This window comes from Malassezia restricta, chromosome I, assembly GCF_003290485.1.
Source record: "Malassezia restricta chromosome I, complete sequence".
NCBI classification, from domain to species: Eukaryota; Fungi; Basidiomycota; class Malasseziomycetes; order Malasseziales; family Malasseziaceae; genus Malassezia; species Malassezia restricta.
In genome coordinates this window covers 1332161-1355538 of record NC_040193.1, presented here as the reverse complement: position 1 = coordinate 1355538, position 23378 = coordinate 1332161, and the positions used below count along the sequence as shown (strand labels likewise).

The following is a 23378-nucleotide window of genomic DNA, read 5'->3' as shown; positions in this document are numbered from 1 at the left end:
CCGCTTATCAGCCACGTGCATTTGCCAAGAAAGGCGTGCTATTTACAAGTTACAGTTGAAGGGACGCATCTGACTGCGATACAAACCAGCGATATGCAGCCACGAGCACAGCCGACCCCAGGAATATGATATCAAAGATGCGTCCAAATACACGCTGAAAGTCAGGTAGTGCGGCGAGCAGGCGGCTTGGCTCACCTGTGGAGCCAAGGCTCACGCCTGCATGCAACTGGATGAGGGCAGCCAGGACGTAAATACAGAGAACTTGCGCTGTAAAGAGCACGAGAATCTGTGTGCTAATACCCGTAGACACATATTGAATGAAAGCGGAGAGGGATCCGAGAATTACACGTGTGCGCATAACAATCAGGCTGCCTAGCAGCAACACGCTGATGGAAGGCGACCACTGCGAGACATCCACTCGCCATCCCATTAACCGCAGTAGGTGTGCGACACTTGTTGAAACCAGATCGCGTGTAGAAATCGAGTTATAGCCAAAGATGAGCAGGTTCAAGACACATTGCACTAAGCGCATGGCACAGTACATGGAAAAGATATATCCGCTAACGATCCAAGCATATCCGATCCATGTTTTTGCGTAACGCATGCGCCGTTCTTTCTCTTCGTAAAATTGTATATCTTTTCGTAGAGCATGAGCCATTGTGACAAGCCCAGCGATTTCGGTGTTTAATGAGGAGAGTTGCCGATCCTTGCTACCCCAGCCCAGAAAACGCATCCAGTCTCCCCGGGTTGGGGAGGTCTCACGTTCACTTTCCACTTCAGCCACCATTGCACGACGCTCTTGAATATCTTTGAATGATTGCTGAAAAGCAGACCGCATGGATTTTAGATCAGTCTCACTGTTTCTTTGGCGCCGTCGAATCATCATTTCGTACGAGTCGCAGATGGCACCTGCCGCCACACTGCCTGACAAAGCTGCAATAAGGGAGACGCCCAAGACAGCCGTGCGTGACAGCATAGCCTGAAAGAAGGACAAAGTAGACTCGGCCTTGGGTAATGGGACACGCAGAAATAAAAAACACCAACCCAGGAATAAAGAGGCGCTTAGCATACCTCGAACACGAGACCACTGTCGACGACCACTTCCAAAGCTGAGCAAGATGCATGCGCACAGAGGAAGTACGAAAATGATAAGGAGAATGACAATCGGTAGGGACATGTGCCAGTGGAACAGAAGCCATGGCACATCAGCTTGCATACGCTCCAATACCGCTAAACAAACGATAGTAAGACTTTCTTCAGCTGAAATACAAAAAAGAATAGAGGCAGATGATAGCGATTTGGGCATCCATGATTCAAACATACGCATGACACGCTCTACTCCGGAACCGGTTCGTGAGCGTGCATGGGCCACGTTGGGTAGGGTCATGGACTCCACAGAGCGCGTTGTTTCCGTCTCCAAAGACACGTATTTTGCTTCCCCGACTAGCCATGGTAGCACATGGTATGCGCCGACCAAAAGAAGCACACGAATACACACGATCCATACCAACGTTCCCCCACCCGTCATGTCCGTCGCGAACCTCGCTCAGCTCACGAAGTGGAGCGAGTGGATATCTGTCACGTGACGCACATCGTCACAATTGAGCGCGGAGAGGACACGCGTTGAGAACGCGACGGAGGCTGTGATGGAGGCAGAGTCGACGCCTACGGCTCGGCCCATGATGACAGACGAGTCGACGTTGGAGATGAGCTTAGGAGACACGACGTCCAATATATCTTCATTACATAAAGGTGATGATTCACTTCTAGGGAGCGCTCTCCTTGGTAGTGGCAGTGACCCAGCACCTAGCTTGCGACATTTGTCAGAGTCGGTAACAAGATCAGCAGAGGAGTGTGAAACACCTGAACAAGTACAGGCCCAGCTTCATATATTACGCCAATTAAATGAAGTATTTGAAGCATACGAAAAGACGCTTTCCAGCAGCTTGGAAGAAATGAACGTACGTGTGTCAGACTCACGTCTAGATATTCTCCCAGAAAATCAAAGAGACAGATGCACTATTAAATGTCTACTTACATATCCTGACGCAGGCACAGCGCCGGCGTGCCCTGATGAATGATACGTCGTGGCATGGTGCTACACAAGAAGCACAGCGCGAACGAGAATTACGGCAACGTGAAGCACAAATGCACGCGGCAGCTGCAGCGTCCGCTGCAACTGCTTCTATGACTACTTCAACAAACCGCAAGAGCCAGCGAGGAGGATCGACACGCCCCCCGAGTATATCGCGTGGATCGTCCACAACGCGGCCCGCCCGGGGCCGAGCGCCTCCGTCGTCACGAGCCTCGACACGTGGACGCGCACCCCCACATTCGTCTATGACACGTTCTACGACAGATGCTTCTTCGAATACACAGCCTCGCGCTCGATTTGCTTCCTCAATCCCTGTACGAGGTGCAGCCACCCATAAATAGTCGCGAAGGGGCAGGCCAATCGTGCCCCGGTATTGTTCACGTGATGCATTTACCCGCACAGGGACCGTGCACAGGGGAAATAAGCTCTAACACCTTGCATTCAAGTGTCCACCATGTCGGCGGCGGCAAGTGGTATCGAACAGAGCACAGGCGCTTCGCCCTTGTCATCTCTTCAGCTGCTGGACTCTTTCAGGAAAAATGACACGCAAAGTATCCAATCGATCCTGTGTCGATTGGACCTGACGCACCCGTTGATTCAGCTGGAGTCTCCCCTGCACTTGGCTGTATTGTGTGCAGATCCATCCGTGATTGAGGATATCATGCATAGCCGGCAATTAAATGCGAATGCTCAAGCAGCTGATACGGGAAATACGCCCCTCCATCTCGCAGTAGAGACGAACCGCTTGGATGTGGCATCTTTCTTGATGGCACAGCCTGATGTAAATGAAACGATCCTGAACAAGGAGGGCAAGTCGCCGATCCAACTCGTCAAGTCCATCGAAATGGCTGAGCTTTTCGAACATCATAGCTCAGAACTGCGTCACAAGGTGCTTTGTCAGCTAGAAGCGTACGAGGCCAAGGCAGCTTCGAGCGGCGCGGGCAGTCCTGAAGAACAAGCTTTGCTGGAGACGGTCTCTTCTCCGCAGATCAGGCCGATGCACTTGGAAGTCATGAGTACCAAGTCCAGTTTGAATGTCTTGCAAGCTGCTGTAAAATACAAGTCTAAGGACCTAATTAAGGCTTGTGTTGGCAAGGGGTTCGACCCATACGTCAAGGATTCTTACGGTCGCAGTGCTAATGACATGACAACTGACAAGACGATGCAAGCGTTTCTACGTCAGTTGGCACACGCAGAAGCTGCCAGCTTGATCGACTCGCATCAGCCTCCATCTTACCGCGGCTTTTTGGACAAATGGACGAATTATATGCACGGCTTCAAAATGCGCTGGTTTGTCTTGTCTGATGGTGTACTCTCTTACTATCGCACGCCCGACGACGAAGGTAAGCAGGCGCGTGGTTCCATTATCTTGAACCAAATCACCATTGTACCGGACCGCCACGACCGTAATCGCTTTGAAATTGTGAACAGCTCGAGCAAGGATTCGACGCGTTGGTACCTGCGAAGCAGGGATTCATCAGAGTGCATGCGGTGGATACAGATTCTCGATAAGGCCCAACGCCTCACTGCGCAGGGAACGGCCACGGCTGATGCAGCGCAACCAGCATTGGAAACACCAGCTACCGCTGAAGCTGATTCAGTGCCTCAAAATGTGACGTTGCCTGAAGTACCAGCTGACTTGATGGACGATGCTGCAACTGAAACGGGCAGTGTGGATGAATCCGGCGAAGGTTTGCACCACATTCCACACGCACGGAGTTACGCCAAGCTCAACAACCACATGACAGTAAGCTTTGACGTGTCGACTCGTCTTCTCTCTCAGCTGGAAGAAGAGTTGAGCGTGCCCAGCCAAGGTGTTGTAATGCCGCCTGGACAACAAGGTCCACAGACGGCCTCTACTACAGAGCCGGCCTTCTCCAAGTCAAGTGTAGCCCTAGCTCTTCGTCGGTCATTGGATTACCAATCGCAGCTCTGGCAACAGTATGTCAAAATGGCGCTAGAGCGTGAAACTTTCTTGCGTGAGGAGGTTGAACGGCTCGAGCGGACGCGGCTTTTGTGGGAAGAGCAAGTGACCGTGCTCGCTCGTCAGCACAATGAGCTGGAGTCCCATTTGCATGAATTGGTATCGGAAAATTCTCAGATGCGCCAAGGAATGCGCCAGACATCGCAATCACAAACAGTGTCGGAGGAACCAGCGTCGACCCATGCTGAGAGTGGAAGTAAGGCGTCGAATGCAGTCAGCGCCGCCGCTGGTGCAGCTCTAGGCGCAGCCTCAAGCGTATTTTCACGCGCCCCTGAGAAGCAAAATACGAACGCTTCGAGTTTGGATGACGACGAAGAGTTTTTCGATTCTGTTGAATCGGATCACGCGTCTAACCGAGAGGCCCATCCATCAGGGGAAAAGTCTCAAGCTCCCACGTCGGGAACTGACGTCCCACAAGAGCACCAGGACAAAGAAAAAAAGCAGGACAGTGAGCAGAAGCCTGAACATGCGCCGGAGGTTACACCAGGTGCCAAGCGTCTCTATGCTTTGCCTGAGTACGAACCGTATAACCACCTGCGCGACCGCCTTCCGGTACGAAACGATGAGCGTCCATCTATTTCGCTCTGGTCCATTTTGAAGAACAATATTGGTAAGGACTTGACCAAAATTTCGTTCCCCGTGGCCTTCAATGAGCCAACGTCGATGCTGCAGCGCATGTCTGAAGACTTGGAGTTCTCTGAGTGCCTCGACGCCGCAGCTTTGCAGAGTGATTCGACGCGTCGTATTATGTTCGTCGCAGCCTTTGCCATGTCGAACTACAGCTCAACGATCGGACGCATTGCCAAGCCATTTAACCCAATGCTGGGTGAGACGTTCGAATACGTTCGCCCAGACCGCGGATATCGCTACATCAGTGAGCAAGTGAGTCATCATCCTCCGATTTCTGCATGCTTCTGCGAGTCACCAGGTTGGGAATATATGGGTTGCGTTGATGCCAAGTCGAAGTTCTTGGGCCGCACGTTTGAGATTCGCCCTACAGGTGTGGCGCATGCCAAACTGAAAATCAAGCCAGAATGGGCGCCCGAGTCGAAACGCAACACGTTGCCGCATGCTGCAGAGAACGAATCACTGTTGATGGAGCACTACTCATGGAACAAGGTGACTACGTCTGTCAGCGGATTTATTACGGGGTCACCGACCATTGATCATTATGGCGATATGACTGTCGTCAACCATGTGACGGGCGATGTGTGCAAACTGACTTTCAAGCCTCGGGGCTGGCGCAGCACAAATGCGTTTGAGATTCGGGGTGAAGTTTTGGACGCTCATGGCAACAAGGTGTGGTTGATTACTGGACGATGGAACTCGCAACTCATCGCGAAACGCAGCAGCGGTGGTGAGCCGAGTGATTTAAACCCTGATGAGAAGGACGTATGCACGAATCCAACCGACGGCGTCGTATCTGAGTCCAAGTACTTGCTTCTTTGGCGCAACAGCCCAAAGGTCCCTATGCCATTCAATCTCACACCATTTGCAGTGACGCTCAACTCACGTCCAGAGGGTCTGATGGAGTGGCTCCCTCCCACCGATTGCCGTCGTCGTCCTGATCTGACTGCCTTTGAGAACGGCAAGTTTGATCAGGCGGACCAACTTAAGGTGCAGCTAGAAGAACTGCAGCGCAGTAAGCGCCGCATGCGTGAAGAAGGCAAGCTCCCGCCGCACAAGCCGCGCTGGTTCAGCAAGACCACAGATCCAGACACGAAAGAGGCATTCTGGAAGCCCCACATGTCCGCCGATGAAGAAGGTCTTGAGACTATGGATTACTGGATTGAGCGTTCAAAAATCGGTACAAAGCATGTCCAAAACCAGGATGCCGACTGGGACACGGATCACATTTTCGGCGACCTGGAGGGCAAGAGCGAAGAAAAGTAGCACCATAGACCTTGGCCCGATGTGCCCCCGATTTTTTGGAGAGGCCCGAAAGACTGACTAATCCACCCTGTCACGGAGGCGATGGGCTACGGGTCTGCTTCGACCTACCATGTCCGTGTTTCGTGCCACCCGCACCCTGCTGAACAAGGTGCCCGAGTCCCCCGACAAGTACCATATTCCGAATGGTGTGACACCATTTTGGCATAAGGTGCACCAATTAATGTCGACGAATCCTGACGTCTCGACGGGCCTGCCTCGCAACCTGCAGTTTAGGTACCCTCCGCCGGCTTCCCGCCCGGAAAAGCCAGCTACAGTGCCCTCGCGCGCATCTGACATTGCTGATAACATGTACTACCACCGCGACTTCCGCCGCAAGTATCCGAAGCTGGATGTAGTGACCCAGCAGTACTTGACGGAACTGCTGCTCGCTTCACCGAACGAGGACGGTACAAAGAGCCTTCCGCTTCCCGAATCGGGTGCGTCGACGGACTTGACGCGCCCTGATGATCTAGCTTCGCCCACTGCCTTCACGCAAGTGCTCGCACAAGTGCACAACTCGTCCGAGCACAAGTACTCGCCCAAGAATATGCCTCCCAAGTTTCCCTCGACCTCTCCCCAGCACATTCTCAAGCTTCAGAAGGGTGCTCTTCCACGCGACAAGTACGACTACTTCCCCGTCGAGAACTATGCGTGAGCAGTTGATGTGAGTAGCTTTCATAGCCCGGTGACCACGTGGCAGAAACGTGAAGAGTCGATCGTGGACACATGTACACGCTTGACGACCATGTACAGGTATGCATGTTCGCGACGCTCTCACCGTGCACAGCATTCCACAGCGAATTAATCTGGTCTCGGCATTTGCTCTCAGTGTTGTGAGTGTTCTTTCTTTCTTTGTAGCGCTATCTGGCCTGCAAATTGGCGCGCCAACGAGTGACATTCGCTTGAGGAAGGCAGACGTGTACGTATCTACGGCTAACGATGAGCGTTTATGGACTTGCGCGATACCACGCAGATCGTCGCCCCCAGCATTATTTGGAGACGCGTCTTGATGTGGATTTGGACACGTCGCCTTTGTTCACCTGGAATACAAAGCAGGTGTTTTTGAGCTTGACTGCATCGTATGAATCGCCTCAAACGGGCCAACATGACGTGGTGATTTGGGATACCATCGTCAAGGATAAGGAATCTGCCCGTGTTAAGAGAAAGAATTTGCGCAACAAGTACGGTTTACGTGAGCTTAGTCGATCATTTGAGAACGTAACATCGATTGATTTCCGGGTCGAATGGAATGTCATGCCGTATGTGGGTATAATGCAGCGCGGGGTGATGCCACGGTCTCGATCCTATGCGGTAACACAGAATCCCGAGCTTCAACATCAGTCACCAGTCATTGTGCCATATTAACTTTTCGTAGTGGGTGGATATCAGAGGAACTATGCTACAAATGCTAACTGAGTGCCGAAAAGAATGTGCGTTTCCGCTTGGCACTCGATGCATTCTCTGCAGATGCCGCTGCACTAGCCCCGGCCATCTTGGACGCAGGGAGCGCAGGTTGCGAAGTTTGGTCTGAGTCTGAGTCCGAATCAGATCCAGTCTCTGAATCTGACTCTGATTCCGACTCCGACTCGGATGCAGGTGTATCGCTCGATGTCGCAGGGGTCTGTGGACCTTCCTGCTGCGAAACAGTACGGCGAAGGGCCGAAGGTTTGAGCTCAGACAGCTTGGTAAATGCACCTGACGAGTTCCGATGTGCCTGCGCGGACGAGTCAGTGTTAGGAGGACGCTCTGGTGCGTCAACAAAGACCGATGATGAAGAGCGCCGCGGCGTGCTCTCAACAGGCGCAGGTGGTCTCGGAGAAGGGCCGTGAACTCTGGTAGGAGAGGCAGGAAGGTGCGACTCTGGTTGAGAGATGAACGGCTGCGTGTCATCTGCATGCGAGACATCCTCTGTTGTAGACACGTCTGGCGCAGTCACACGCGGTGGCGCGGAAGTGCCGTTGGTTGCAGTATGTGATGTATTAACTAGTTTCCTTTCAGCAAAAAGGCGTCGTGTCAGTCATGATTCGCAACAAAGTCATGGTACTCACGTGAAGAGGTCTCGGCAGGCTCGGCAGCCGTCGCAGGCAGTCCTTTTTCCTTGATCCGGTCCATGAGCAATTTCTGTTCTTCGCGCTCAGCAGCATTCTTGCGCTGCTTCTTCGCCTTGAGTTCAGATAGGCGCTGTTGCATGGCAGCAGGACCGGATGCTTCTAGCGCTTGGATGGAAGCAGAAGCTGTCCTAGCTGGCTCGTCGTTATGATTATCGTGCACAATCGTTGTCTCATCACCCACGGAAGCTGTCGTAGTATCAGCTGCATCTGCTTCTTCAGATTGACTGGATGACTTATGGGCTTGACTTGACTGTTCTTTCTCGAGTTTCTTCGCTGCTTGTTCAGCACGGAATGCCTCCATTTCTGCCTTGGTGCGTCGGTGTCGTCGCGGTTTTTCCGGACTTGGAGTGCCAGTCGATGCGTTAGAGACAGATTGCTGCGAAAGCGGTACATCTTCGTCGTCATCATCGTCTGGTCGCTGGATGGACTCAGCAGAGCCAGCTTCTGGCGCTGGCTCGGGTGCGGCCTCTGGCACGGGTTCCGGCACTGGCTCTGCTCGCTTGGGCGACTTGCGCTTGCCACTAGGCGGCTGAGGTGCATCTTGTGACATCTCATGCAAGTTAGCAGAGACCTCAGCCATAGATGTCTCAGCTACGTCCTGACGAGGCGCTGACTCTGAGGCCGCAACGTTTGGTGGGGCGCCAGCAGCATCATTCGCAGCATTATTGGCCGACTTGGAGCGTCCACCACGACGACCACGCGATTTAGATGGCGTTGATGAGATGGTGGCTTCTTGCGCTTTTCCAGCAGAACCAATCTTGGCCTGATCAAAGTCAGCGTGCAACGTGACAACAGGCTCGCGCGAGGCATAGACTTGGAACGCACGAATATCTTCTTTGTCTTCCAAGTCGATGCTCATACCGTCGGAAGCTTGGTAAGACAAAGCAACGGGCGTTGATGAGTCAAGTCCGTACTTTTGCTGCACAATTTGGCGAGCATGATCGAGATTAAATGTCGCTGGTGTAAGCAGAAAAGTACGTACGATCAAGGACACGCTGAAATCCCTTTCCAAACGAGGTACGAAAAGCCAAAATGGTTTGCCATGTGGAGTCCATGGCCATTGTGAGAGACGAATCATGGATCGGCTGAGCATGTTGTGATTTGCGCCGCTTGGCTACAGGCGAAACTTGTCGGGAGTCACCTGGCGTCGTCATGTTGTTCGCTGGCGGAATTTTCGACTTTTTCTTTTTAGAGTTTGCAGGAGTATTCTGAACTTTTTTTGCTGCGTTAGGTGTGAGAGCACTGTGCGGCTCCCCCGGGACAGTGGACGTCATCGTACAGACACGACACGCCAGACGACAACGCGTCCTGCCCATCGGGACCTTGGTCACGTGATCGCGTCGATCTAGGCATGTGCGCCACGCTTCGATGGTGGGCCCGTGGTCATCATGTATCTACCAGCTAAAAGTCTGTAGCACGGCCACCATACGTCCATTCAGACTTCCAACGAAGCGGATCTGTCTTGGGCCCGCCCACTTCGCCAGTGTCAGGGTTCACATCGCCATCAAATTCCGTGCTTGGTCCAACGCGGGCGTCGGGGTGCAGGTTTTGTGGCTTACCATCCTCGTTGTTGGTAGTGAATGGCATGACATCTGGTCGTGAGTAATGCATGACATACTTTGTTTCTCGCGCACGAGACGCTCAAATTCTTGCTGTTCCTCTTTCGGCAAAGGGACAGGGCCGACACGCTGGAACGGGGCATCCGAAGCCATGATCTTGGACACATGGAGCAAGCGCACAGGCATGACGCCCTGCCGAGATAAGCGAGTCAGAATCGTCATTATGAGTATGTGGCAACGAACAAAAAACTATAGACTGGCTCAGGGAGGGGAATGGCACCTCCACTTCGTAGTCTGGCTGAATGAATCAGCGAGAATTACCGCGCACGCTGAGCGGCAGAAAAGGGACGCAGAGAGCGTGTGGATGGACTGGACGGGATGCCGTGTGTGCGAGAACGGATCGAATCGAGGCGTGGAATGTTGGTCTGTGCTGGTCGAGCATCAGCGGGGCGTAAGAGAGACGAACGTCGACGCCGGTGTTCTGTCATGATACGCGTGCGGGGACATGGAACATTTTCCTGATCGTATGATGCCGCCGCACTCGTGCGTGAAGAAGGTGGTTTAAATGGACCAGGCTCGAGTTTAACGCCCGTATCCACGTCGCTCACGTCCGACTTGAGGGCTTCGAGTGGAATACGATTCACACGCTTGAGGAAGGGAGAGGGCCGTTCTTCCTCGTCCATCAAGAGCCACTGTGGCTCTTGGGGTAAGCAGTTCAAGTTCATTGGCATGGTACGAGACGTTGGCATAGATGGCTCTTCTTCCTCTTCGTGAACGGCATTGGGCATCGAAGTGCGCTTGGGCGTATCGCCCGTCCGTGCTCGGAGCGGCAATGCTTCGCGCCACATGCACGAGGCATCCTTCATCGAGCAGTCAGACATGTCGGCTTCCAGACGTCGCATGCGGTCTAAATTTGGTATGGTACTTGTGGGTGCGTGGCGTACGGGCTCGTCGTCGTCGATCCACTCGTCGTCCGTGAGGCGGCCTTTCATTGGAAGAGACACGGCACCTTCCGCCATACGTGCGCGAAGTATTTCTTCGCCTTTCAGCGTTTTTCTCTGCCTTGTACGAGATGGCTTAAGAGAGGTATCATGGGAAGATAGAGAAGCATGCAATGCGTTTTTCTCTTCCAGTTCGCGGCGCAACTGTGAAATGGTCTCTTGCATACGACCTTTTTCCACTGACCACTGCTGGAGAGACTCTTCACGACGGCACAGCTCCAATTCACGCTGGTTGAGAAGTAAAGCACGTTCATCCAAAGCCTTAGAGCGTGAGGGATAGTCAGACCACTCCTGTAATTCCTGCGTCTGCACCGCTAATTTTTGCTCGCGCGCTTGCAAAAGTGCTTCACGCTTTTCGAGAGCAAGTGTTTGAGCGTGCAGACGTTCCTTTTCAACCCGAACATGTTTGTGTAAGACAGCAATATCATGGGTGCGGCAAGCCATCTTGATCTGGCGGATCTGGAGCAGCTGCCGCGTCGTGGGACGTCGGCGGTGGTCAAGTTGGAGCATGGCATTAACGGCCTCCTGCAGATCGCGAGAGTATGGCCGTGGGAGGGCAGGCACAGCTCCCTGTTTGATCTTTCGAGTGAGTTCAGTTTGATTTGAAGCATCGAACGGTGGACACAGGGCACAAAGCTCATACACAATACACCCTAGCGCCCACACATCCGACTTGATGTCGTATGGCTGACCTGTGGCTAGCTCGGGGCTCATGTAGTATGGCGTTCCGACGTATGTGTTAGCAAAAGCTTGCGCCGCCATCTGCTTGCTGAGGCCAAAGTCGCCCAGTTTAACATTCTGATCGGCATCGAGAAACACGTTCTCGGGCTTGAGATCGCGGTGTAATATGGCTTGCACTGTGCGGGGTGCACCGGACATGGATGGTGCCACAGTTCGGTAATGACATGCCTCCAAAGCCGCCGTCATCTGCGCAAAAAACGACCACACACTTTCCTCAGGAAGGTGAGTTTTGGTGCGACGGCAACGCTTGATCACGGTGCCCAAGTCGCCGCCCTCACACAGCTCCATCACAATGTAGAGAATACCATTTTCCGTATCGACATAGCGCTCTTCGTAACGTACTACGTTGTCGTGCTGAAGTGTTCGCAAAATGTTGACTTCCGATACGATATGCTTTCTATCGCGCTCATTCATGCGCTCAAAGTTGAGCTCCTTGCGAGCAAACAGCATGCCGTCCGACTTGCGGCGAACTTTGCGTATCAAACCAAATGTGCCATTTCCGATCACATCTAGTGCCTCGTATCCCTCCAGTACATATGCGCCACCACCTGAAGTTGGCCGGGAGCCAGAGGCTGCAACTGCACGCATGCTTGCAGGGGCAGTCGAAATGGAACCGCACGACGTGGGAGTGGGTAGCACAACCAACACTTGTAGGTGTTACTTTTCCACGTGGTGGACACGTGATAGTAAACGCCGCTCGGCGCGTGTGGTCTCTACGCCCCAGGCACAGCGCCAACGGTCGCGGCGCCACGACGGCCGACCTTCCTGCCGACGCCAAAACTGACGTATGAACGAGTACTCCAGGCACGAATGGTGTCGTTTTGCCACGGAGAATGGCGGTATCGGATCATGTATAGCCGCAATCACGTGTGCAGGGAACAAGCAGGCGGAACACTTAGCATTTCGCAAAGGCGACCAGGTGACGATCCTATGTTGTTTGGTGCAACCGGGTGACAGCATGTATCCCCAAGGCTGGTACCTTGGATTTTGTGGATACATGGTTGGCTATTTTGATGGCGCACACATGGAGTCCGTGCCGCCACTCTTGGGTGTGGGCACGCTTGATCGCAGCATGTCGCCCAACGAGCGTCCTTTTGCTAAGCCTGTCCCACTACAGAGTTGTACTTTATCACCCAATGAATTTCTTGTCCTGTATGATCCTATATCGAGGCGCGAAACGAAGAGAAAGAACGCGCCGCCAGTGCATCATGCCCTGTTGTTTCAATCCCTCTCTCCCCCGTCTTTGCCAAAAAGCGGGGAGTATGATGACGTGTATTCGATCTACGATACATATTTTCGCCCAAGCACGTTTGTGGAGCCCGACGTGACTAATGGGACCCAGGAGAAGGAGAAGGATGAGCCCTTGACACCGGAAAGACCGATCGACAAGGTGTTGAATGTCGTGCCAGAGCAGGTCCCCAACCGCCTTCTGCAACAAGATGACTCGACAGGCGGCTCAAACTCGCTACAGGACAGTCCCTCGTTCTCGTCTACTGAGAGCTCGTTTTATGCCGCAGCCATGACCTCGCCAGCGAGCCAGGTGCGTGCGCAGCCAAAGACAGAGCCTATCCCAACGACGCCGTCGAAGCAGTCTGCCAGAGTCTACGCATCGGCGACAGGATCACCCTACCACATGGAAAGGAGTCGAAGTCAGCAGGCGATGGCATCTTCGCCACGCCTGCCGCGTCATGGAGGTGCATATTCTGCCACACCTCCTACTTCGCCGTACCGCGTGGCGCCTACGATCACGTCGCCTGCATCCATGGCTGGCAGTGGTCTAGGGTCAGGGACATCGCGTGAATCGCCCAGCGCGGGTCCTGCACCTAGTTTGTACGGCTCGCCCCGCTCCAAGATGACGCTGGACGTCTCGGAACATGCTCTGTCGGATCGGGCGCAGCTCTTCCAGCTGTGGACAACGTTGCTAACAGACCGCTCGCCCACATCGCGCACGCTGAAAAAGGCACAGCAGCTCGTTCATCTGGGCGTGCCAAGTGCACTTCGTGGTCGTGTGTGGCTGCTGCTGGCCGACAAGCAGGTGCAGCCCAAACGAGGTGTATTCGACCAAATGTGCCAGGCGAGTTCAGAGTCACAGCGACAACCCGACAAATACCAATTTTCTATACTGATTGAGCAGGATCTCCATCAGTGCTTCCCAGTAAGTCAACCATTTGATGGCATGGGTGGATCGACGCGCGACACAATTCGCCGTATTTTGCACGCGTATGCATTCTACAACCCCAAGGTCGGCTACACGGAGGGCATGTGCCTGTTGGTTGGCTTGTTGCTCACGCATTTGCATGCTGAAGATGCTTTCTGGCTGCTTGATGCTATTGTGCATGGATATGGCATGGAGCACATCTACACAGGAGATATGCATCGCTTGCACGTGGACAATCTTGTGGTGGATGAGCTCCTTCGCATGGTGGACGTCGAATTGCATCAACAACTGCGTGACCTTAGCATTGAGCCGATCATGTTCCTTCCCGGGTGGATTCTCCCCATCTTTGTGCGCACTCTGCCATGGGCTACGCTCGTGCGTGTATGGGATATGTTTATGTGCTATGGCTACACATTTCTGCTCCGCACAGCTGTGGCAATTTTGTGCTTGTGCCGGCAAACTCTGCTACAGCTGCCGCATGAGCAACGCCGCATGATGACTCTGCGTCACCTCGTGTTTGTGCCGCCAGGTGCACTGTCGGAAGTGAACGTGCTAAACCGTGCCCTTGAATTACCAGTCACGAATAAAGAGATTGTGCGTATGGAAGCCACGGCGGAACGACTTTTGCAAGAGCGCGTTCCTTCAGATGCCACTTTGGAACAAGAAGAGGGGGTAAGACGTGCCCCGTCGATGCAAGGTAAGCCCATGACGAAAAAGACCCTGCGGGTCTTGCTGGGACGTAAAAATTAGGTAGAGGGATGGACAATGCGAACGGTACGATCGAATCCACAAGTAATAATGTGCTCCGTATCTTTCTCATAGAGTACGGCCACGCCTTTTATGACGGTGTTGCCGCCGTGCCGCCACGAGGCAGCAGATAAGTCGCCGTCTCTGTGTTGGCCGTGACACGGCACACGCGCATGTACACGGCCATCAAGTCCGACGAGTCGCAGAATTCCGTCTTCACCCGTGATCCATGCGCCGTCGCCTTCTTTTCGCCATGCATGTCGTGGGCTAGTAAAAGAGGAGGATGGTGACTCGGTCCATAGCGTCGAGTGTCGCTTGTCGGAAAATAACGGCATGAGAAGGAGGCGGGAGAGTGTGTGATCAGACCCGCTGCTCAGAGCGCACGGAGTGCCATGATCACCCGTTTGAGCAGAAATGTATTGGCCCGACGGGTGCATGGCCAAGTCTAATAGCGAGTAACTTGCGTGAAAGTCGTCTGGATCAGGATTTGTGTTATACGTCAACACATCCCAGGCGGTGGTGTGAGTCGGCATACCAACATAATGCAGCATAACACTCTCGCGAACTGTGTACACGAGCCAAGGGCGTTCACCAGCTTGGTCCGGTGCACCACGTACAAACAACAGAGCCTCAGGATTGGACGTCAGCGTAATGGTATGTCGACGGACGTAGCGGCCTTGCTCGTCCTCATAGATGTGAATGGTTTTGTCATAGCTGGCACTGGCGAGAAAGCGCGCATCGTGACTGAATGCAACACGCACGGCAAAGCGGCGATGATCTCGCAGTGTCTGTATCGGCGTGTCATGAGCCAAATCCCAGACAACAAGCATGCCATCCATACCCGATGTGACAGCATACCGTGGATTCGTGGTGTGCTGCGCAAAGCACAATACGGCAGCATGGTGCCCATGTGGCTGGGTATCTTGTGGTGCAGAAGGCTCCAGCATACCGACGACATCACCTGTGGCCAGGTGAGTGATCACGACACGCTTATCAGCGCCAGTAGTGGCAATGCATGCGCCTGCAACACCAGGGTACGTCACAGGCACAACGGAGAGGATATTGCCCAAATGCAGATAATCTAGCGTCCTTTCCAATTTGTAGGTGGAAAAATGTGCTGTAGGCCTTGTTGCGTCCGGGGGCAGAGCCTCGAGGGCCGTGTGAGCGCTGGCCTTAGACGCAGCATATTCCACAAGCGTGCGAAGATCGCGAGAGACAGAATTGTAAGCTGAGTTTGCGACAGGCACGCGTTTACATTCTTTTTCAAAAGCTGCCAATGTTTCTGGGCAGTCGTGCGTCCGCAAGAAGGTCGCGACTATGTCTTGACACACCCCGAGCAACGTCGACATGACCTGGGCCTCGGAAAAAAGTGACACTTTTCTCCACACACTACAGGGCCTTTCTTGCGCCACATTATGCCACCATCCGGAGCCTTGGCTCCCGAAGCACGGCATGTGCTCGTGCACAAGCTGCGCGAGCCAGTCGAGGCGCCAAGTGTGTCCACAAGACCCACGGCACCTGGGCCTACTGATCCCTTCGAAGGGGCCCAAACGCCTCGCCGAGTGCCACGTACTTTCTCTAGCGACGCTTTACCACGGAAGCGCATCCTGACGCAGCGCCATCTCGATCACTTTTCAACGACAACGGCTTTTGCTGAGATTCTAGGTATGATACGCACATGCAACGAAGCAATTAAGGGGAAGAAGCTTAACGAAAATGTTGAGGAAAGTGTGCCCATCAAAGCCGTCTTGCACATCGTAGCACAGGTCCGGACTTTAGTGGACGAAACACCTCGCGACACAGAATCCGCACAAAACTCGCGCTTCGGCAACCCAGCTTTTCGCGAATTGTATAAAAAGATTGTTGAACACGTTGATACTTGGATGCAATCACTACCAGGTCTCGAACACGACGCACGAGCGCGTCAAGAGCTGGCCGTCTACTTTAATGAGGCTTGGGGCAATGCCAAGCGCATAGATTATGGCAGTGGTATGGAGCTCAATTTTCTGTGCTGGCTTCTTTGCCTTGTCAAGCTTGGTGTACTCGACCTGGACCGCGATGCTACGTCACTTGTGCTCCGTGTGTTCTGGAGCTACATCGAGACGATGCGCGTTGTCCAGGCAACCTATTGGCTCGAGCCGGCCGGCAGCCATGGTGTGTGGGGTCTTGATGACTATCAATTCTTACCCTTTCTCTGGGGCGCTGGCCAGCTTGTAGACCACCCGTACTTACGCCCCAAGTCGATCCACGATAGGGAAATCGTCGACGAATGTGCTCCTGCTTACATGTACTTTGCTTGTATCCAAGCCATCAATGCCGTCAAGACTGAATCTCTGCGCTGGCACTCACCCATGCTCGACGACATCTCTGGCGTGCGTACTTGGAACAAGGTGAATCAAGGCATGATTAAGATGTATCGCGCCGAGGTACTCTTGAAACTGCCGATTGCACAGCACATTTTTTTTGGTGAGCTTATCCAATTCGGTCATATGGACGATGATGATGCCTTGGATGTGGAAGAAGACGAGCACGGCCATCGATTCTCTACCCATGAGCATCATGGCCATTACCACGGTCAGGGACAAGCAGCTGGATGGGGCGATTGCTGTGGTATACCAATCCCTAGCGTGTTTGCTGCCGCTGAACAAAAGCAGGCACAGGACCGGATACCTGTTCGCCGAATTCCATTTGATTGAGATTGGGACATCACTAATATAGAAAAAAAACTCATATATATGACTATTTCATATCCATGTATAAGGGTGGGTCGGAAAGAACCATTGAGCGACCCAAGCAACAAGGCTCACATGATCATCCACATAACATTGCATTGCATTAAGCGAGGGCGAGACTCTTGCCCTCTCCCTCAGGCGACACGACGAAGAAGTTGTCCTTCTCATTGGCCATGTAGTGCTTCGAAGCATCGAGATGGCCGAGGAATGCAAGTGTCTTGCCCTTCTCGTTGAACTCAAAGAACTGGCTCATCTGAGAGCTGTCGTCACTCATCGAGCAGTTCTGGACCTGGAGGTGCTGGTCTGGCTGGGCAAGAGCGGCTGGGCGGAGGCACTTCTCCTTCACGCTGCCCTTCGGTGAAATGATACCGTAGTGCATCGTGCCCTTGCTTTCGACATTCAAAATGTTCGACTTGCACTCCTGGAAGACAAGTGTCAGCTCGTCGCCACCAGAGAGCACCAAATCGCTATCCTTGAGCGACACAGTCTTGCCATCCAGCTTCAGCGTTCCAGTAGAGGTGTAGTTCGTGCATTGAAGTTTTGTGACGAGCTTACTGGCAGCATCGTTAATGTTCTGCTCGTCCTTTGGCACAGCCTCGACAGCAGGAGCAGGCTTAGAGGGAGAAGGAGGCGCAGGAGCTGAGGCAGGCTTTGGCTCAGGCGCAGGGGCAAGGGTGGGTGCGGGTACATCCTGCGAAACGGGAGCGGCCGATGCCGACGCGGCAAAGGCGGCGAGGAGACCAGCAAGAAACGCGGTGTACTGCATGGTAGAGACGTTCGTGACGCGGATGGAGTCAAGTGTCGTTTATATATACACTACGTGCATCACAGACTCCTCACCGAGGTCAGATTCTCTCCCTTACACCTGTGGCACTTCTACATGCATGATATGCAAAATGTAATTGGTTGAAAATAAAGTGTCCATGTGCCCAACACCAAAAAGGAAGTAAGAACACAGCCCTCTTTAGTCGCGCTGACTGAAATCGAGGCCCCAGAAAAAAGGGGCTATCACATGAGTCTAGGGGCGATGTTGTTGTTGATCGACAGGTGTACGTGACCCTAATTGTCGCGATCCATGCCTGCAGGTGAAATTACACATCCCTCACGAACAGAGGAAGTGTTTCTGCTCACGGCTCTCCGAACGGCTGCCTTGCGGACTGATGGTCGCAAATTGCACCAAGCTCGGTCTGTGAGTGCAGAATTTAGCGAGCGACTTGGCTGGTGCCAAGTGCATGTGGGTGATACCATTGCCATTGCTTCCGTTAATGCCACTCTTTGTGAGCCACGGAATGATCGGCCCTATGAAGGCATTGTTCAAGTTCATGCGAACCTCACACCTATGGCCGGCGTTGAGTATGACACTGGTGGTGTGCACGGCGCCACCGAGTCTCGTGAGCGAGAAGCTCTCTTCGAGCGACTGCTGGAAAGAGCCGTCCGACACTCTGAGGCGGTAGATCGCGAAGCACTGTGTGTCCTGAGTGGCAAGGTCGCTTGGTGCGTTGATGTATCCGTTCACATTCTGGCAGACCAGGGTGCTGCCATGGATGCTGCCGTTCTGGCGAGTATGCTGGCTCTGCGACAGTACCGCCGTCCCGAGGTGACTGTGGAGAATGGCCAGGTCACGGTGCACTCGCCAGATGAACGCGTACCTGTACCTCTCGCATTACATCATGTGCCACTATGTGTATCGTATGCGATTTTTGTACTAGTGCCAAAGAATGGTCAAGAGCGTAGCTTGTTATTGGCACAGTCTCCCACACTACCCGTCGATCAAGCAGACTCTGATATGGAAGTGGACGGTACTTATACCAACCCGAATGTTACTGTGGCACTTCTTGACCCATCTTTGCTCGAATGCACTCTCGCCCACTCAAACATCACATTTGTCATGAACGCGCAACGCGAAGTGTGTGTACTTGATAAAGCAGGTGGTGTAGCTATACCATACCCAACCATTCTGGGCCTCTTGGACGGAGCAGCTGCTCGTGCACGACAACTGTCGGACTTTCTCGAATCCCAGCTGGCTGAGGATTCTGCTCAACGAGTTCTCTCCATCCGGTAGCTGGTTTGTCCTGTAGTATAGCGTGTCTCAACTCCACTCGAACCTTGTGGACCTCCGGTCATGGCCAGTGACCGTGCTGCGCCCCAGCCGTCTGTATGGCATGTGGGGTCTGCACCCCATCCTATGCTGGATAGACTGGGCAATCCTTTGAGTATAGAACCACCTTCCTTTGACCCACACCCAGCCTATCTGAATTCCAGCCAGTCACGACACTGGACCTTTCATCCCTCGGCTCTGGCGTCGCTACGCAGGGACACTCACGAAAAAGTAAGCGACTCCATCTTACAATACGTGTCTGAAACGCCAAATACATCTAGTCCTGAGCTTTTATCGGTCGAGGATGAAGTGGCCATTATGCGGTTTTACCTCATGCGCATCGGCAAACTTGTCAAGGCTGTAGGCCTTCCGTCCCTGATAGAAGCCACGGCCATGTCATACATGAAGCGCTTTTATCTACGAAACTCGTGCATGCAATTTCATCCCAAGCTTATCATGCTCACAAGCATCTATTTGGCATCTAAGGCAGAGAACTACCCTATTCCTCTAGCTCATTTTTGCGCCCAGGTGAACAAGAATGCTGGGACTAGTGCACAGGCCCAACAGGCTCCTTCGGCTGTGCGTGGTGATGTGACAGAATCCATTTTGTCTCAAATCGAATTCGGAATGGTGCAGAGCCTCGGTTTTGAGCTCGGTGTACACGGCGCGCATCGTGCTCTCTACGGGTTTATTTTGGATATCCAGACAGTCATGCCTCACCTCACGCGTGAAGATTTACTTGCTTTTGCTGCCTCTGTACAACCTTATTTGCATTTCTCGCGACTCACTGATGCTGAGTTTCTTTTCACGCCAAGTCACATCGCGCTTGCCTCGTGCTGGATGTGCGATGTCCCTTCATCGTCCAATAAATCGTCTATACATGGCAAAGACCTTGTCATGTCCTGGCTTAAAGCCAAGGAGGAGCGAGGCGTGTATGCTCTTCAAAAGCAGCAAAAGGAGCGTGATTTATGGCGGCAAAAGCAACGCGTTCTTGGTTCAGAAGCCGCGCCCGAACTGGATTCTAGAAGGGATGAAGCCTCTGCCGCTCATGCTTTACCCAAGCTTGTATATGGACTTGGACTACCTATTGATGATATTGTGATAATTCTCGAGAGAATTGCCGACATGATCCATTCCGTCGTGATACCAGGCACTATCCCGCCCAAGCCATCCATGGACGTGGATCACGTCAAGCAAGTCGATCTAAAGTTACGATGCTGCCTCAGTATATTCGAGACCGTGAATCGCGATGCTTTGCGTAAACGCCCAGCTGAAGACACCGTTGATCAAATAAAGCGCGTGAAAATAGAGACATAACTATTATACATGCCTCCTCTATGTTACGTGAGTTTCTATATGACTTCCCGGTCGAAGCGGCCTTTCATAATATCGACTCTCCCGCAAACTCGAAGAGACCAGCAAAGACTGGGTATATGACGGATTCATTAGTTAGACTAAGTCAATCCGATGTACATGTTAGGTACTGTTGACCTAAGCCTCATGTACGACGGGCGTGGCAACGACACCGTAGCGGATCGAGGGCATAGACGACGAGGGCTTAGGCTCCTCGCCGCGCTTCTCACGAGGAGGCACAACGCCAATACGAATGGAGGCCATAGAGGATGAAGGGGCAGACTTCTCGGCACGCTCGACGGGCGTGGGAACGACACCGTAGCGGATAGAAGGCATAGATGACGAGGGCTTAGGCTCGTCAGCGCGCTTCTCACGAGGAGGCACAACGCCAATGCTCACAGGAGGCATATATGACTCTTGCCTGACAGGCGCAGCCAGAGCAAGGGCACATGCAATGGCGTAAATAGCGAGCATGCGGAGAGCGATCATCTTCCCTGGACGGTGTCATTACCCCGGACTGCCGAAACCACCCCTATATACTATAGCTCCCATATCTTAGTTCGCTGTAGTTTGTCTTCCATGTTTAGATCGAGGGAACATTGGAATTCTGCTCCGAAGGATTGATACAGCAAGGATTGGCTCCTTTTCCAAACTATGTACATGTATTAGATTCGTGCATTTATGTCCAATGATATATTTCATGTGCCTTAGTTCGAGTTTATTTGTTTCAAACTCAGGGTGCGTACATTCTAGCACGAGTAGATGACATAAGCAGGATGTTATCTGGGGAGCGCAACAACCTCCACACCTAGTTCGTATGTCCGATTCGGGCGACTGGGTCGTGGATCGCCGGCGCATTGAACGATTGAATGAGGATGTCGTGAACAGAATTGCTGCTGGGGAGGTTGGTATTGCCTATTTGAAGCTAATGTAGATCATTCACCGTCCATCTAATGCTTTAAAGGAACTCTTGGAAAATAGTTTGGATGCCGGCGCGACGCATATTCGCGTCACACTTAGAGGAGGCGGCGTCAAATCCCTCCTAATTCAAGATAATGGTCATGGAATAAGCAAATCAGACTTGCCTTTACTTTGTGAGCGATTTGCAACATCCAAGCTACGTAACTTTAATGATCTTTTCGACATGCACACATTTGGGTTTCGTGGCGAGGCGTTAGCAAGTATAAGCTTCATTTCTGCATCTGTTCAAGTCGTATCTAAAAGACGTGATGAAGAATGCGCGTACCGTGCAGAGTACTGTGCTGGATCTTTAGTATCAGGACCGCAACCGTGCGCTGGCACCAACGGAACCAGTATCATGATACATGATATGTTTTTCAATGCACCTCAACGTAAACATGCTTTAAGATCAGCATCCGAAGAATATAATCGTGCGTTGGATATCGTTACAAAGTACGCGCTACATTATGGTCCCCAGGGTGTTAGTTTCTCTTGCAAGAAAGCAGATCAGTCCCGTTTAGATTTGCAACTGACAAGCACTCCCAACACGTCCATCGTGGATACGATCCGTTCATTATATGGTGCAACAATAGCGCGAGACCTTATCCCTTTGAAGGAAATACAAGATGAGAAACTTGGATACCGAGCTGAGGGCCAGTTTAGCACCGCTAATTGGATGTCAAAAAAGACAACATTTATTTGTTTTATCAACCATCGACTTGTGGACTGCACGCCTCTGAAACGGGCTTTGGAATCTGTATATACGCTTGTGCTGCCCAAAGGACAACACCCTTGGATTTATGTGGCTTTAGATATCGAGCCTAATCGGATCGATGTCAACGTGCATCCCACAAAGCAGGAAGTGCATTTTTTGGATGAAGACGATATTTTTGAAGCTATTTCAGCTCGTGTTCAAGACGCTCTAGTAAATCAAAGCTCGTGCCGTGTCTTCAGGACACAATCTGCGCAGTTAGGTGAAGTACTAAGTGAAGACCATGTCCAGGTAACGCGTGCACGCTCATATGACCCACGTCACTTGGTACGCGTGGACCAAACAGAACAAACCCTGGACAGTATGCCACTACAAAAAGTCTCTTTACCTGACAGGATTCGACCTAGTGAATGCACACTCGAAAGCATAACGCAGCTTCGTGACCAGGTTCTTGCGTCAAAGGACGCGCAACTTTCCTACATTGTCCAGCACCACACTTTCGTCGGAATTGTCGATCTAGCGAAAGGTCTTTGCCTCATTCAACACAGCACACAACTATACCTCGTGCAATATGGTATTTTGATTGAAGAATTCGCTTATCAACTTGCCCTTCAGCAATTCGGGTCCTTCAGTACAGTGCGTCTTGATCCGCCGCCTTCACTTCGCGAATTGATTGGTATTGGATACGACATGGAACTAGCAGATATTCATACAGCTCCATTAGGGCTGTCTAAAACACAAATCATTGAGAGGATTGCCAAGAAGCTGTTAGCTCATACGGATATGTTGCGCGAGCATGTGGGAATCCACATTGATGCACAAAAGGAAACTGTTCTGGCCATTCCCACTTTGCTACCACAGCATGGATCCTCTGGAGTATGTCTCGAGCGACTTCCCTCGCTTTTATTTCGACTCGGTCCACAGGTTGATTGGGACGATGAAAAAGGCTGTTTTTATACTCTGTGCCATGAGCTTGCATTGGCACATGTACCACCCAGCTGGGGCACTACGCGCGACGATTTATGTAAAGAGCAACAGGAGCAAGAAGCGTGGTCGATTCAGCATGTTTGGTTTGCTCACATGTTAGGATCACGCGGACGATGTATTGTGCCCAACCACCTACCGGACGACATCATGACTCAAATTGCGAGCTTGCCAGACTTGTACCGCGTATTTGAACGATGTTAGGGTATAC

General features: G+C 52.4%; 16 protein-coding genes across 16 annotated transcripts; 9 read left to right on the top strand and 7 right to left on the bottom strand.

Annotated features, from left to right (window-relative positions):
* Positions 1–49: 49 nt before the first annotated feature.
* MRET_0795 (golgi pH regulator) lies at positions 50–1528 on the bottom strand (the record flags this gene model as incomplete). Its single annotated transcript, XM_027627422.1, has 1 exon — positions 50–1528. The coding sequence occupies one exon, from the start codon at positions 1526–1528 to the stop codon at positions 50–52; it is 1479 nt and encodes a 492-aa protein (XP_027482510.1).
* Positions 1529–1646: 118 nt separating this feature from the next.
* On the top strand, positions 1647–2436 carry MRET_0794 (DASH complex subunit Duo1; the record flags this gene model as incomplete). The annotated part of the gene is made up of 2 exons (XM_027627421.1): positions 1647–1961; positions 1987–2436. 2 exons carry the CDS (start codon positions 1647–1649, stop codon positions 2434–2436), a joined length of 765 nt encoding a protein of 254 aa, XP_027482511.1.
* Positions 2437–2549: 113 nt separating this feature from the next.
* Positions 2550–5972, top strand: MRET_0793 (oxysterol-binding protein 1; the record flags this gene model as incomplete). The annotated part of the gene is made up of 1 exon (XM_027627420.1): positions 2550–5972. The coding sequence occupies one exon, from the start codon at positions 2550–2552 to the stop codon at positions 5970–5972; it is 3423 nt and encodes a 1140-aa protein (XP_027482896.1).
* A 109-nt stretch (positions 5973–6081) lies between these two features.
* Positions 6082–6666, top strand: MRET_0792 (uncharacterized protein; the record flags this gene model as incomplete). Its single annotated transcript, XM_027627419.1, has 1 exon — positions 6082–6666. One exon carries the CDS (start codon positions 6082–6084, stop codon positions 6664–6666), a length of 585 nt encoding a protein of 194 aa, XP_027482517.1.
* A 90-nt stretch (positions 6667–6756) lies between these two features.
* MRET_0791 (signal peptidase complex subunit 3) lies at positions 6757–7376 on the top strand (the record flags this gene model as incomplete). The annotated part of the gene is made up of 3 exons (XM_027627418.1): positions 6757–6764; positions 6799–6930; positions 6956–7376. The coding sequence occupies 3 exons, from the start codon at positions 6757–6759 to the stop codon at positions 7374–7376; spliced, it is 561 nt and encodes a 186-aa protein (XP_027482514.1).
* A 43-nt stretch (positions 7377–7419) lies between these two features.
* On the bottom strand, positions 7420–9396 carry MRET_0790 (SRP40, C-terminal domain protein; the record flags this gene model as incomplete). The annotated part of the gene is made up of 3 exons (XM_027627417.1): positions 7420–7994; positions 8060–9079; positions 9105–9396. The coding sequence occupies 3 exons, from the start codon at positions 9394–9396 to the stop codon at positions 7420–7422; spliced, it is 1887 nt and encodes a 628-aa protein (XP_027482515.1).
* A 127-nt stretch (positions 9397–9523) lies between these two features.
* On the bottom strand, positions 9524–9903 carry MRET_0789 (protein FMP21; the record flags this gene model as incomplete). The annotated part of the gene is made up of 2 exons (XM_027627416.1): positions 9524–9714; positions 9741–9903. The coding sequence occupies 2 exons, from the start codon at positions 9901–9903 to the stop codon at positions 9524–9526; spliced, it is 354 nt and encodes a 117-aa protein (XP_027482559.1).
* A 95-nt stretch (positions 9904–9998) lies between these two features.
* On the bottom strand, positions 9999–12011 carry MRET_0788 (NIMA-related kinase 2; the record flags this gene model as incomplete). The annotated part of the gene is made up of 1 exon (XM_027627415.1): positions 9999–12011. One exon carries the CDS (start codon positions 12009–12011, stop codon positions 9999–10001), a length of 2013 nt encoding a protein of 670 aa, XP_027482558.1.
* A 199-nt stretch (positions 12012–12210) lies between these two features.
* Positions 12211–14331, top strand: MRET_0787 (TBC1 domain family member 10; the record flags this gene model as incomplete). Its single annotated transcript, XM_027627414.1, has 1 exon — positions 12211–14331. One exon carries the CDS (start codon positions 12211–12213, stop codon positions 14329–14331), a length of 2121 nt encoding a protein of 706 aa, XP_027482554.1.
* Positions 14328–15782, bottom strand: MRET_0786 (WD domain, G-beta repeat protein; the record flags this gene model as incomplete). Its single annotated transcript, XM_027627413.1, has 1 exon — positions 14328–15782. One exon carries the CDS (start codon positions 15780–15782, stop codon positions 14328–14330), a length of 1455 nt encoding a protein of 484 aa, XP_027482553.1.
* On the top strand, positions 15744–17024 carry MRET_0785 (serine/threonine-protein phosphatase 2A activator; the record flags this gene model as incomplete). Its single annotated transcript, XM_027627412.1, has 1 exon — positions 15744–17024. The coding sequence occupies one exon, from the start codon at positions 15744–15746 to the stop codon at positions 17022–17024; it is 1281 nt and encodes a 426-aa protein (XP_027482556.1).
* A 139-nt stretch (positions 17025–17163) lies between these two features.
* On the bottom strand, positions 17164–17826 carry MRET_0784 (uncharacterized protein; the record flags this gene model as incomplete). The annotated part of the gene is made up of 1 exon (XM_027627411.1): positions 17164–17826. One exon carries the CDS (start codon positions 17824–17826, stop codon positions 17164–17166), a length of 663 nt encoding a protein of 220 aa, XP_027482555.1.
* Positions 17827–18135: 309 nt separating this feature from the next.
* Positions 18136–19122, top strand: MRET_0783 (exosome complex component RRP45; the record flags this gene model as incomplete). Its single annotated transcript, XM_027627410.1, has 1 exon — positions 18136–19122. The coding sequence occupies one exon, from the start codon at positions 18136–18138 to the stop codon at positions 19120–19122; it is 987 nt and encodes a 328-aa protein (XP_027483262.1).
* Positions 19123–19182: 60 nt separating this feature from the next.
* On the top strand, positions 19183–20475 carry MRET_0782 (cyclin H; the record flags this gene model as incomplete). Its single annotated transcript, XM_027627409.1, has 1 exon — positions 19183–20475. The coding sequence occupies one exon, from the start codon at positions 19183–19185 to the stop codon at positions 20473–20475; it is 1293 nt and encodes a 430-aa protein (XP_027483261.1).
* Positions 20476–20649: 174 nt separating this feature from the next.
* On the bottom strand, positions 20650–21000 carry MRET_0781 (uncharacterized protein; the record flags this gene model as incomplete). The annotated part of the gene is made up of 1 exon (XM_027627408.1): positions 20650–21000. One exon carries the CDS (start codon positions 20998–21000, stop codon positions 20650–20652), a length of 351 nt encoding a protein of 116 aa, XP_027483263.1.
* A 328-nt stretch (positions 21001–21328) lies between these two features.
* On the top strand, positions 21329–23371 carry MRET_0780 (DNA mismatch repair protein MLH1; the record flags this gene model as incomplete). The annotated part of the gene is made up of 2 exons (XM_027627407.1): positions 21329–21415; positions 21446–23371. The coding sequence occupies 2 exons, from the start codon at positions 21329–21331 to the stop codon at positions 23369–23371; spliced, it is 2013 nt and encodes a 670-aa protein (XP_027482557.1).
* Between the last annotated feature and the right edge of the window lie 7 nt (positions 23372–23378).